At 37.0% G+C, this 14,766-nt stretch overlaps 1 protein-coding gene across 8 annotated transcripts in view; it reads right to left on the bottom strand.

Annotated features, from left to right (window-relative positions):
- Nucleotides 1–14,766, bottom strand: part of LOC110106909 (ubiquitin carboxyl-terminal hydrolase 22) — an 83,167-nt gene that overhangs the window by 44,882 nt on the left and 23,519 nt on the right. For 2 of the 8 annotated variants that reach the window (XM_020836991.2, XM_028699862.1), the window contains exon 3: nt 4,316–5,410. The exons of the other annotated variants lie outside the window; for them this stretch is intronic. In XM_020836991.2, the coding sequence (XP_020692650.1) occupies nt 4,674–5,410 (737 nt within the window). In that variant the 3' untranslated portion in view covers nt 4,316–4,673. The remainder of the gene's footprint in view (nt 1–4,315; nt 5,411–14,766) is intronic. 8 annotated transcript variants of the gene reach the window in all.

Genomic DNA, 14,766 nt, shown 5'->3' with positions numbered 1-14,766 from the left:
TGGAACACCTCTTGATACTGTTGTAGGAGTGGCTAAATCATGTTTAGTGCTTCTATCTTCTCCTCATTCCAAATTCTACAGCTCCACCAAAAATCTCATTCCTTCACCCATTCCCATCCTTGGAAGTGGCTCCAAAAGCATATCAATGTCATCTATTAATGTAATCGGTAATGATGAGCTAGTAGGAACCGGATTCTCCATAGGTGAGGCCATTGAATTATTGTTCACTTGAGATTGAGAAACTAAAGATACTTTGGAATCTTGCTCGATATAAGCAAAATTTATTAAACAAAACTTTGCATCAAATTCAGCTACTCTAGCAAATTTGTTCATGCTTTGTTGGCAATTCTGCTTGATATGAATTGAATGTCGTTAATGCTGATAATGTTCTTTGACATGAAGATCCAACACCTTTATCATTCCTTCTAGGTTAGAAAATTTCTTTTCCATTGATGACATTCTATCCTCAAACGCTTATTTGAGTTGGCCAACATTTCCTTTAAGTTCCTTACCGCCATATGTCTGAAAAAAGTGCTTTGATACCAATTTGATAGGAAGTGAATACCATTTCCCCGAAATCAATGAACAACAATAGGAAATTAAAAAGAACACACCAAAACTATTTTTATTGCAAGATATATGAAAGAAAATATCAAGATACAGTTGTATCTTCAATTGGAGAGGATGATCCAGCTCTCCCAAATTTCTAGCCGCCGGCTAGAGCCCATTCAACATAAGAGTAAACTAAATTCAGCAAAATCAAAACATAATCCTAGAAGCACCCTATTGTTAGCCTTAAATAGGTTCCCCTAGTTACCTCCCAAATCAGTCCCCTTTCCTAAATAATTTCTTCTCACATTTAAATTCAAATTAGATCTCTTGCCCTAAATAATTCCCTCTCAATTATACTTAAAGATTTTCTAAATAATTCCCCTTTGATTAAGAACCTGCTTCCTCTTGGTTAGGGAACTTCCTAATTCCCTCTCAATCAAATCGGTCAATCCATCACAGTTTAAATCAAACAAAAAACTAAAGAAGTTCGTAACCCAATAATCCTCTAAGAATTAGTACTGGATATTGCATGAGTTACAATAGTACTTGCTCTGTCTTTCTCGGTCACCATCTAGTGCCCCTTTTAAGATTCTATTGTTGTTAATGCTTCTAAAGTTCAAACATATAGGTTTTTCTTTTTTCTTTCTTTATGGAAGAATTCAAACTTTAGACTTCCAATTTATATATCAAAGGCAATATCAACCAACCAAGTGATTGGTAATACAATAAGTGACATGTGAAGACATGTAATGATTAAATTAATAAAGTAATACAATTGCTCATAGACTAGAAAGGATTAAACTTCAAAATAGAACCCTGATTGTTCGTATGTGGCCAATTTAGCCCAAAGTTTCACATTTCACTAATTTAATCCTTAAACTTTACAAAAATCATCCCAAATAGTCCATTAGAGACTAAATTGGGATCAACTTTGAAAATTGAAGAACTAAATTGTGATCAATTTTACATCCTAATTTCCATCAATTTATATCTAAGGGATCAATTCTGCAAATTAAGTGACTAAATTGAAGAAATGTTTGATTCTCAAAAACTAAATTGGCCTCATACAAATAGTCAAGGTTCTATTTTAGACTTTTTCTCAAACTAGAATGTACAAAGTAATACATACAAAAATAATAATAATCTAATATTGACGGTCATAGATGAAAAAACACAATGTTCATAAATGTGAAGTTAAGAGAGATGTAAATAGAGAAATGAGATAAAAAGAAGAGGAATATCAATCTGGCATAACCATGTTAAGTCTTATTTGCTTCATTTGTTTGTGCTGTAATCTTTTGAAACTTTTTTTTTTCTTTGAAACTTATTTGTGAACACTGCTGTTGCCAGGTCCCAAGTCCTGGATGAGAAAAGTGGAGGGTTGCGTTAGGTAGTCGAAAGCCACCGTAAAACTTGTCGAACAATAATGACATGAATCCTTTAAGAAATTGTGTTAATGCTAGGGCGTGCCCTGGAAGCGACGCGCTGTATGGCCTGAATACAGTGACAAGTGTGCAAGGGCCGCTGCACCGGCGCCTGGGTGCAGTGCTAAATAGGCAAGGGTTCCCACATCAAGGACGGATGTGGGAAGCTAGTCCATGAAATTAAAATTAGGATAGGAACTTGGAATATAGGTTCCCTTACAAGTAAATTAATGAAATTAATATATATTATGATTCATAGGAAGTTAAATATTTTGTGCATTCAGGAAACTAAGTGGGTTGGAGAGAAGGCTAAGAAAATCAATAGTTTAGGATTTAAACTTTGGTATTAGGGTAGGAGTCGTACTAGAAATGGGGTAGGTGTTATTATAGATAAGAGTTTAAAGGATAATGTTATAAAAATTAATAGGATTGGAGATAGAATTATAGCTTTAAAGATTGTTGTTGAGGGTAAGATTGTTAATATTATAAGTGCTTATGCTTCTCAGGTAGATTTGGATATAAGTTCTAAATTAAATTTTTGGAATGACTTAGAAGAATTGATACAAAAGATACCTCTTGAAAAAAGAGTTTTTATTGGAGGAAATTTAAATGGACATGTGGGTAGAGAGGTTGATGATTTTAAAAGCATTCATGGTGGCCATGGATTTGGAACGACGAATGAAGGTGGCAAGACCATATTAGATTTTTGTTTAGCTTATGATTTTTCAATTGCTAATACCTTATTTAAGAAAAGGAATGAGCATCTCATAACTTATAAAAATGGATATAGTATAACCCAGATTGACTATTTTCTTATTAGAAAATTAAATCATTTAGAGTGCAAAGATTGTAAAGTTATTATGAGTAAAAGTTTATGTACCCAACATTGATTATTAGTTTTGGATTTTAAAATAAAGGGGCATAAAATAAAAAATAAAGTAAAACATTTTTCTAGGATGAGATGGGAGCATTTGAAGAATATTAACAAAATATTTTTGAGAGTAAGATTTTAGATCTTAAGATTTTTTCTATGCATGAGGATGCTAATGTTATGTGGGAAAAAGTGGCTAGTGATATTAAGAATATTGCAAAAGATGTGCTTGGAGTATCAAAGGGAAAAGTTTCTAATAGTAAAAATAGTTAGTGGTGGAATCCAATTGTGCAAGAAAAGATTAAAAATAAGAAGATTTGTTATAAAAATTATTTTAATTTTAAAAATTCTGATAATTGGGAATTATATAAAGTGGCTCGTAAGGATTCTAAGAAAGCAATATACGATGCAAAGACTTTAGCTTTTAGCGATTTATATAATAGATTAAATACTAAGGAGGGAGAAAGATATATGTATAAGTTAGCCAAACAAAGAGATAGGAGTAGTAAGGATTTAGTTCAAGTGAAGTGTATTAAAGATGAAGATAAAAAAATACTTTTCTTAGAAGATGATATTCAACAAAGGTGGATGAGATATTTTGCTAAACTTTTTAATGAAGATTGTGAAAATAAGATTGACTATAGTGACCTTAGCAGCGATGGAGGATGCTCAAGTGGATGAGTGGCTTTACCTTTAGAGATAGGATACGAAATGAGCATATACGTGGAAAGGTTGGAGTAGCTCCAGTAGAATATAAGATTAGAGAAAGTCGCCTTAGATGGTTTTGGTCACATAAAACGGCGGCCTTGTGATGACCCGGTTAGGAGAGTAGAGGTATTAGATTTGACTTATGTTAAGAAAGGTAGGGGTAGACCTAAAAAGGCTTGGTTAGAAAATATTAGGAATGACCTTTCTTTATTAGATTTAAACGAGAATTTGACTTTTAATAGAACACAATGGAGAAAAAGGATTCATGTAGCCGACCACACGTAGTGGGATAAAGGCTTGTTGTTGTTGTTGAAACTTATTTGTGCCGTAATCTGGCAGTCTTTTACGACAAGTCAAAATTTTGATTGGTAAAAGTTATGGTCTAACAGCAAGCTTGGCATAATTTCTTGAGGTATGTAATGCGGTGCCTGATATGATAGAAGAGTTCAAAAGTGAAGAAAAATCAACTGACATATACAACTGATGTGAGTATCCCAAATGCCTAGTAAATAAGGACACTTAGAACAAGCTCCAATTAGTTGGGATAAGATTTATGATGAGGATGATGATGACAACAATAAAAAAAACATAATAAAACAAGCAAAGATGAATGCCTTCAAATAAGCTACCAAAAAGCAAGCACTTTCATATTGAAAAACCAGTGTACACACTGAAAGAATTCAAAACCTTGATGTATAGGTGCAAATAGCACATCCAATTTGGCCATAAATAACTATAAAGCTTCTCAAAGAAATTGTACCTGTGCCTCTATTACTGGAAATTTTCCATTCTGAAAGGAATGCCTCAAAAAAGTTGGTCTTCCTTAATCTCTATAATTCAAAGATACACCTACTCCCCAATGTATGTGATAAATGTCAGTGATTTAATATTTCATCATTAATCATCAAGAAGTAACTCATAGGTTAAGGCACCCTGCTGAAGCAAAAGCACTTTAAAGCTTCCAAGATGTAAATATCCCAAAAATCATACTCTATGGCAGCATGGCAGGTAAATAAGTATGGAAAAAAAAACCATGACAATCTCACACTTAAACTTGACCTTATCTCCCAGGAGTCCATAAAAAAATCAAGAGGCAAACATATTTTTCATTTTCCATTTTAGTGAAGAATCTTCTGCACATAGAATAGCATGTATGCCTGTGATGCCCGCACAGCATTCTCACTTACAAGAGTGATCCATGAATCATCACATTTGTACCATTGATTATTTTGTCGCAAGTAAGTTGTGTAATGTCCAGAGTCTAATTTACCACTATGCGTAATTACTGCAAATATTTCAAACTCTGAAGTTAGCTCCATATCTGCATCTGAATCTCCATCAGTAATACTAGATATACGATTTCCAAAGCGACTTCTTAGGATGGAAGAGGAAAGGAAGGGCACCATGTCTAAGTAGAATGGAAACTGCACATAACGATCAATCTTCTTTGCCATGTTTCTCTGCAGGGAATGTTCAAACCTTTTAATGTGAAAGCAAGCAACTAGAGGAAGTTTTCTGATAGACAACTGTTTTATAGATTCTTGCTTCACTTGACAATGTTGACAAAATAATTTTTGATCAGAACCCAATCTCTCTGGCCTTGTGAAGTGCTCCAAACAGCCCAGGAGTGTAGACATTCCATACTTCTGAGTTAGGAAAAAATAATCACTTTCTCCATTGCATACATGAGAATTTGAACTAAAACTTTTTAGAGAATCGTTGCTGTAATCTAAGTTCAATGAGATGTCCATGCAAGGGTCATATGTCGTTGAAGTGTAGCCACACATGGAACAAGTAACATCTGATCTCAAGATACCTGAGAAAACCTTATGTACAATGCAACAGTCTCCGCTACCTGTTGTCACATCAAAATATATATTCATTTAAACCATGAAGGCCTATAAACATGCAACATCAACATGATATGATGTAAATTAATAGCTAATAGTGCAACTTTACATTCACACAACTCTGGCAAATGAAACAACTCAAAATGTCTATCTTTTTGTCCAGATGCGTCCGTTGCCTCAAGGCCATGCTACATTCCCTTCAAAGATGGTGATTGTCCTCACTATGCTAAGTTGCCTCAACAACGCTTTTGCATAGCTCGGCCATCTCTGGATGGAGATCCAGTACTAAATCTTATCCCATCACCAACACAAAGAATACTAGCAACAGACTAGGTTCATTATTTTTACACCATCTCCAAGTCGGAGGAAGGGTGTTCACTAGTTTGACTGGTGTGGGATGTTGTTTAAAGCTAAGGACTAAGGTGATGGAAAACTTACTCCACTGACATGATCGCTAGCATGTTAAAGTTTGACATCCTTGCTAATAAATGTTCTCATTATCATCAACCTATAATCGTGATATTCAATGATCATCAACAGGCAAGGGCCTTAACTGTAAAACTCGAAATTCGTCAATTGAGTGCGTCGCACGCATATCGATGCGCCGCGACGAACTTAAGTGAAATTTCGATGTCGTCGGAAATTGACGAAATAAATTTCATTAGATTCGTCTCGAAATTTCGAGCGAAACGGTATAAAGAACTTATATCAAATTTTGCACAGTTTTGAAGAGAAAATTCGCTAAAGTTCGTTTAAGTAACTTTTGCCTTTATTTTCCCATTTTGCCCTTCATGAGAAAATAGAATGACTTAGGGGATAAGGGCACATGCGTAAAAATCTTTCCTAAAGCCCTCATATTGCTTAAGGGACCGAAATAATCGGTCCCTTGTTGTTTTTGTTCGGCCGTGAGAGAGGAGCGGACGGGAGAAAGGAGAAGGGCGACGGGAGAGCTTGGGGGAAACGGCGGTCGGCGAGATTCCGGCGAGAGATCTTTAGGAAAAGCGTAGGGAAAGCCTTGAGGTAAGTTTTTCTTAAAAGAAATGGAAGTTTACTTGTGATTTTTGTATAGAAAAGATTCTAGGGTTTGAAATTTTTGAGAAATTTCTTTAGGAAAGCTTTAGGAATTTCTTGAGATTTTTGTATAGAAAAGATTCTAGGGTTTGATATTTTTGAGAAATTTCTTTAGGAAAGCTTTAGGAATTTCTTTGATCTATGTTGTTCTACCCTTCATGTCAAAATATTTGAGAAAAAGATTGAAATCCGAAAATGAGGGTTTGGTTTTTCTTGAACGTTTGTTTAGCAAACCTTTAGGGTTTGCTTAGGAATGTATTTTAATTCAATTTCAAGATGATTTCTTAAGGAAAAACCTAGGATCCGAATTTTAGGGTTTCTCATTTTGATGAAACTCTTATAGGAATGGCTAGAAGAGTTCAAAGGAAGCCTTTTGGTATTAGAAATATGAATTTTCATTTAGAGAATTTGAGTGGAAAAAATTTTGCAATTGTTACTTAATGTTATGCAAGGGTACTTAGCGTGAAAGGTACAAAAGGTCATTAACCTATCATATGTATTTCTTTACATATCATATGAAAGCATCTTATTATACGCATGCTACATAGCTTGTGATTGTTGATGACGGAGTACCAAGAAGTGTCTCTTTGAGCAAATACGGTCTTTGAGGTAATACGAAACGAAATGAAAATGAATGGCCATGAATGATGTGTACCTGATCAGTACAATTCGGTACTCCAGGACGGATGTATACATTATGAAATGAAAGTTAAACATATGCAAGTATTTTATGTTCTCTCATGTTAAGAAATCTCATTTCATGTTGTAGGCAAGCATGTCTCATATCATGTCAACATACATTAAGACATCTATTAACTCATGTATAAACTATTACTCCATAAGATATGTTCTTGCAAATGTATATAAAATTTAGCTATAGTTATCACTTGCTGAGCGTAGCTCATTCCCGAGTTTTGAGAAATTTTTCAGGAGAACCTACGCTTAGGTGATGGCCGAACACCCGAGGTTTACCTACAGTCGACGCGCAACGGGTGGCAGGTTCTTACTATTGTTTTTAGTTATCATTTTTTGGGTGGTTTTATCATGAATGAATAGATTAAGTGTATACCACCTTGTACATGAACTTCTTTTGTGATGGTTTTAAATGTTATATATGTTGGAAAAAGTTTAGAGGCGCTTTTATTATTCTTGAATATCTTTAGAATTTCATGAAACTGATGATGAGTACTTAAATTACATGTCCGATCTCGTTCCCGCCTCGTATCTACGAGCTAACCGGCCGGGTCGTGACAAGAATGGTATCAGAGCAGAGTTTAGGATTTGAATCTGTATAAGCGCCATTAGGTTGATTGATAACTTTTCGAAATTAGCTGTAGTATTTTAGGATGGTGTAATGATGTGCATCTGTTTGAATTGGCTTTATTTCCTTTGTATAGGGCTATGGATCAAGAACCCGATGCCACTGATGGCAACACAGATGGGCATAATGATCCCATTGCTAGAGAGGTTCCAACCTTACCTTCAGTAGCACAACCTACTGGTGGTAGTAGTACGACTATGGATATGTTTAATCAAATGATGGCGGCTGTCACACACTTGATACAGCATTCTCAGGAATAGCCCCAGACTAGTTCCAGGAGGGAGCCAGTAGTAGACAAATATCTGAAGATTTTCCAAGACATGCGACCACCACTCTTTACAGGCGTAGGAGAGACAGTAGATGCTGAAAACTGGCTTTTGAGGGTTAAAAAGTTACTGGAAGGAATACAATGTCCTGACGATCGAAGGGTGACTTTAGCCACCTTTACTCTAGATGGTGAGGCTGAGAGATGGTGGAGAAGACAGTCATTGGAGAAGTTTGGCGACAGGACAGCTTCTTTCTATGAGGAGTCAGATGCATGAGAGATTCTTGAGGCTGGTGCAAGGGGAGCGGACAGTTATGCAGTATGAAGCGGAGTTTACTACACTGTCCCACTATGCCTCTCCGTTTATTGCTACTACTGAGGATAAGTGCCAAAAGTTCTTATCAGGGCTTCGAGATGCTATACGTCAGCCATTGCTTCCCTTTAGCTTTGATGATTATGCTGTATTGGTGGAAAAAGCAAGGAGATTAGAGATTGATTTTCAAGCTGTTCAGAAGAGGAGAGATTTTCAACAGAAGAGGAAGGGCTTTGAGAGGACCAGGAGTTTCCAGACTCATTCTGTAGGTTCTAGTGTAAAGAAAACCAGAACTGATTTTGGTGGAAGTTCTTCTAGTGCCAGAACTTGTGATAGATGTGGCAGGATGCATAGAGGTGAATGCTTAACGGGCTCCAATGTTTGCTTTTTTTGCCATCAACCTGGGCATATGGCTAGGAACTGCCCAAAGGGCCCAAGGGAGGGAAGGTCTAGTGCTCCACCTCAGCAGAGTACTGGGAGACATTCTACTGTTGGTAGACCGAGGGTTCAAGGGTCAACTGCTTCTGTTTCTGCTTCAGCTCCTAGTCAGCCGGTTGCGAGACCTGTGGCGCAACCAAGGGTCTATGCCATTACTCCGCAAGAAGCCAAGGAATCTCCTGATGTGATCACATGTATTATTCATGTCAAGTGTTTCCCTACTAGAGTACTTTTTGATACTGGAGCATCGCATTCATTCATTAGCCAGGATTTCATTAAGAAGCATGCATTGGATGTTTGCACCATGCCTACTGCATTGAATGTGCTGTTACCGGATGGGTTTAGGATGACTGCTACACTTATGTGTTTCACTTTTCTCACTATTTGCGAGGAGTTTGATGTTGTGTTGATAGTTTTACCCCTGTTGGAGTTTGATGTGATCATAGGAATGGATTGGATGTCGAATCAATTCATTTCCAGTGATTGCAATAAGAAAGTGGTGAAGATCAAGTTTCCTGGAGGAGAGAAACTTGTTTTTCAGGGTGATCGAGGTGTATCCTCTATGATCATCTCTTCTATGAAGGCTTGTAGTTTAATTTTGAAGGGATACCCAAGCTTTCTAGCACATGTAAGGAACACTTCCAAGCAAGTGCCAGAATTGAAGGAGATTGCTGTAGTGAGAGATTTTACTGATGTGTTTCCTGAAGTTCTACCTGGAATGCCTCCGGTTAGAGAGATTGATTTCTCAATCGATCTTATACCTGGTGCTGAGCCTGTTTCAAAAGCACCATATCGTATGGCGGTAAAGGAACTTCAGGAGTTGAAGTCCCAATTGCAAGAACGGCTAGAGAAAGGATTTATTCGTCCTAGCACTTCACCCTGGGGATCACCGGTTCTCTTTGTCAAGAAGAAGGATGGTAGCATGCGACTCTGTATCAATTATAGGGAGTTGAACAAGCTTACCATTAAGAACAAGTATCCTTTGCAGAGGATTGATGACTTGTTTGATCAGCTAGTGGGAGCCACGATCTTTTCCAAGATTGACCTAAGATCTGGATATTATCAGTTGAGGATTAATGAAGAAGACATCCCGAAGACAGCATTTAGCTCAAGGTATGGCCATTATGAATTCACAGTGCTTCCATTTGGGTTAACAAATGCCCCAGCTGCATTTATGGACCTTATGAATCGAGTTTTCCAGTCAATGCTAGATGGTTTTGTCATTGTTTTCATAGATGACATTCTTATCTATTCATGTGATGAAAAGCATCATGCCAATCATCTCCAAGCAGTGTTGCAAACACTAAGGAGTAATGAACTGTTTGTCAAATTTTCTAAGTGCGAGTTTTGGCTAAGGAAGGTGACTTTTCTGGGTCATGTCATTAGTGGAGATGGTATTTCTATGGACCAGCACAAGGTACAAGCTATAGCTGATTGGCCAAGACCTATGACAGTGACGGAGATACGGAGTTTCCTTGGATTAGCTGGCTACTATAGACGGTTTGTAGAAGGGTTTTCCAAGATTGCTGCACCTTTGAGTAGATTGACTCAGAAGGCGGTTAAATTTGAGTGGAGCAATCAGTGTGAGGAAGCCTTTCAAGAGTTAAAGACTCGTTTGATGACTGCACCGATTCTTACGATTCCTTCAGATTCAGAGGGATTTCAGATTTTCAGCGATGCGTCGTTGAAGGGTTTGGGTTGTGTCTTGATGCAACATGGGCGAGTAGTTGCCTATGCTTCGAGGCAATTGAAGATTCATGAGAAGAACTACCCAACCCACGATTTGGAGCTTGCTGCTGTAGTTTTTGCCTTGAAGATTTGGAGACACTACTTATACGGTGTACATTGTGAAGTGTTCACTGATCACCAGAATCTGAAGTATATCTTTTCTCAGAAAGAGTTGAATTTGAGGCAGAGGAGATGGATGGAATTGCTTAATGACTATGATTTGAATATTCAGTATCATCCGGGAAAAGCTAATACTGTTGCTGATGCTTTGAGTAGAAAACTGCCTACGAAGTTAAATAATTTGCTAACTCAACAAGAGAAGTTGATTGAAGAAATGGATAGGTTGGAGTTATCAGTGGTACTTCCTACAACTGGCAATGTAGGATGGTTGAGTCAATTGACTGTACAAGCTGATTTGAAGAGTAAAATAGCTGGAGCTTTATGGAAGGATCCATATTTTGTGAAGATCATACAGCTAGTAAAGGCTGGACATGAAGAAGATTTTATTCTTGATGAGACAATCTCCTTTGGTATAAAGGAAAGGTTTGTGTACCAAATGTTGATGATTTGAGGAAGGATGTTCTATTTGAAGCTCATTTCTCTGCTTATACTATCCACCCTGGTAGTAATAAGATGTATCAAGATCTGAAGGGTTTGTTTTGGTGGCCCGGACTGAAGAGGAGTGTAGCTGATTTTGTTGCCAAATGCACTGCTTGTCAGTTGGTAAAGGCGGAACATCAAAGGCCGAGTGGATTACTTCAACCCTTACCGATTCCAGAGTGGAAGTGGGATGATATTGCTATGGATTTCATATCGGGTTTACCCAGATCTAGGAAGGGTCATGATGCTATTTGGGAGGCGCCTTATGAAGCCCTCTATGGAAGGAAATGCAGAACACCTCTTTGTTGGGCAGAGACTGGTGAGAGGAAGGTAATTGGATCAGATCTTGTTGATGATGCCACAAACAAAATCAGATTGATCAGAGATAGGTTGCTAGCAGTTCAAGATAGGCAGAAGAAGTATTATGATGCTAAGCACCGCTTTGTGGAATTCAATGTGGGAGACTATGTTTTCATAAAGATTAGGCCGATGAAGGGTGTACTTTGTTTTGGCAATGTTGGCAAACTTAGTCCCCGCTATATTGGTCCTTTTGAGATAGTGGAAAGGATTGAGAAGGTGGCCTACAGATTAGCATTACCCACTACATATGCTGTCCACAATGTGTTCCATGTTTCGTCACTGAGGAAGTATATATCAGATGATCCTTCTAAGATCATATCAGAAGATGTGGACTTGCAGCCAGATCTTTTATATGTTGAAGAACCAGATTGGATTCTAGAGTTTAGTGTGAAATAACTTAGAAGCAGAGAGATACCATTCATGAAGGTTCTGTGGAAGCATGGATTGGAGAAGAATGCTACGTGGGAGAAAGGGTCAGAAATGAGGAAGTGTTATCCTCATCTTTTTGAGTAAGGTATGATTATTGTTTTTCTCTCTTTTCAATTTCGTGGACGAAATTTTTTATTAGAAGGGGAGAATTGTAAAACCCGAAATTCGTCAATTGAGTGCGTCGCACGCATATCGATGCGCCGCGACGAACTTAAGTGAAATTTTGATGTCGTCGGAAATTGATGAAATAAATTTCATTAGATTCGTCTCGAAATTTCGAGCAAAACGGTATAAAGAACTTATATCAAATTTCGCACGGTTTTGAAGTGAAAATTCGCCGAAGTTCGTTTAAGTAACTTTTGCATTTATTTTCCCATTTTGCCCTTCATGAGAAAATAGAATGACTTAGGGGATAAGGGCACATGCGTAAAAATCTTTCCTAAAGCCCTCATATTGCTTAAGGGACCGAATATTTCGGTCCCTTGTTGTTTTTGTTCGGCCGTGAGAGAGGAGCGGACGGGAGAAAGGAGAAGGGCGACGGGAGAGCTTGGGGGAAATGGCGGTCGGCGAGATTCCGGCGAGGGATCTTTAGGAAAAGCGTAGGGAAAGCCTTGAGGTAAGTTTTTCTTAAAAGAAATGGAAGTTTCCTTAAGATTTTTGTATAGAAAAGATTCTAGGGTTTGATATTTTTGAGAAATTTCTTTAGGAAAGCTTTAGGAATTTCTTTGATCTATGTTGTTCTTCCCTTCATGTCAAAATATTTGAGAAAAAGATTGAAATCCGAAAAATAGGGTTTGGTTTTTCTTGAACGTTTGTTTAGTAAACCTTTAGGGTTTGCTTAGGAATGTATTTTAATTCAATTTCAAGATGATTTCTTAAGGGAAAACCTAGGATCCGAATTTTAGAATTTCTCATTTTGATGAAATTTTTATAGGAATGACTAGAAGAGTTCAAAGGAAGCCTTTTGGTATTAGAAATATGAATTTTCATTTAAAGAATTTGAGTGGAAAAAATTTGGGAAAGTCTAGGGTTTTTCCAAACCTAGTTTTTATAGGTCGCATGTTTCCTAATTGAGTTCCTAAGGGCTTAAAGAGGCCTCAAATGTCAAAATTGGAGAGAAAATTATTTTTCCAAATTTTTATTTAATATAAATCCGAAAATAAATGAATATTATTTATCAATTAGATGAAGGGAAGGTTTTGGCATGCTTAAGGAAAGGAATTGGTAAAATATGAAAGTCATAATTTTGGAAATTTTAATAAATCCGAAAATAATAATTAATTTAAATAAAATTATCATGTTAAAGATTTAGATTTAAGTATTGAGATTAGAAATCTCTTGTTTTCCTTAGGTTGGAATAAGGAAAAAGAGGTGAGGACTTGTACGGGAAACTTTCAAAGCACGGCTTTCTTAAGAGTAAGTGACTCTATTTGCTAAAACAAGTATGCCTTTATTATTCATACCTCTTATGCTATGTTTAATGTTTAAATGTCATACAAGGGTGACCTTAGGGTTCAATTTCATGCAATTGTTCCTTAATGTCAAGGGTACTTAGTGATACATTTCATGCAATTATTACTTAATGTTATGCAATGGTACTTAGTGTGAAAGGTACAAAAGGTCATTAACCTATCATATGCATTTCTTTGCATATCATATGAAAGCATTTTATTATACGCATGCTACATAGCTTGTGATTGTTGATGACGGAGTACCAAGAGGTTATAGACGGCCGTTGAGGCAAGATGGAACGAAATGAAAATGTTATGGCCATAAATGATGTGTACCTGATCAATACAATTCGGTACTCCGGGACGGATGTATACATTATGAAATGAAAGTTAAAAATATGCAAGTATTTTATGTTCTCTCATGTTAAGAAATCTCATTTCATGTTGTAGGCAAGCATGTCTCATATCATGTCAACATACATTAAGACATCTATTAACTCATGTGTAGACTATTACTCCATAAGATATGTTCTTGCAAATGTACACAAACTTTAGCTACAGTTGTCACTTGATGAGCGTAGCTCATTCCCGAGTTTTGGGAAATTTTTCAGGAGAACCTACGCTTAGGTGATGGCCGAACACCCGAGGTTTACCTACAGTCGACGCGCAACGGGTGGCAGGTTCTTACTGTTGTTTTTAGTTATCATTTTTTGGGTGGTTTTATCATGAATGAATAGATTAAGTGTATACCATCTTGTACATGAACTTCTTTTGTGATGGTTTTAAATGTTATATATGTTGGAAAAAGTTTAGAGTCGCTTTTATTATTCTTGAATATCTTTAAAATTTCATGAAACTGATGATGAGTACTTAAATTACATGTCCGATCTCGTTCCCGCCTCGTATCTACGAGCTAACCGGGCCGGGTCGTGACATTAACACCAAATTTTTTAGCAGCCTAGACCAATAACTCTTTAAGCTTTCTCTCTGCTGAATAATGATATATGACCAAGACAAAATCACAAAAAATGAGTCCTGGCACATCTATAAGGAGCAAATCAAAGCTAGGAGACAACCTCTATGAAACTCCTTAAGTAAAAGAAGCTAAACTCTTAAACATCGAGGCGCCTTTTGGTGTAATAGTTGGAATTTTATTAAGAAACATTGCAGTTAAGCATGTTCATCCCGAAGCATTTCTGGGATGGGTGACCTACTCGGAAGTTATGCCAACATAACAAAATCGAGAGGCTCTTAGGCCAAAGTGGACAATATCTCGATAGTTAAGAGTTTGGACTGTTAAAGCCTCGGCTACAACATTGAAAGGATGTTCACATCAGCATTTAGCCAAGGTTGTGGTCGGGAAGTGTTCCCACAATAGTTGATTA

Source organism: Dendrobium catenatum, unplaced genomic scaffold, assembly GCF_001605985.2.
Source record: "Dendrobium catenatum unplaced genomic scaffold, ASM160598v2 fragScaff_scaffold_1400, whole genome shotgun sequence".
Classification (NCBI taxonomy): Eukaryota; Viridiplantae; Streptophyta; class Magnoliopsida; order Asparagales; family Orchidaceae; genus Dendrobium; species Dendrobium catenatum.
Note: the sequence above shows the minus strand (reverse complement) of the source record. Positions and strands in the feature narration are given on the sequence as shown.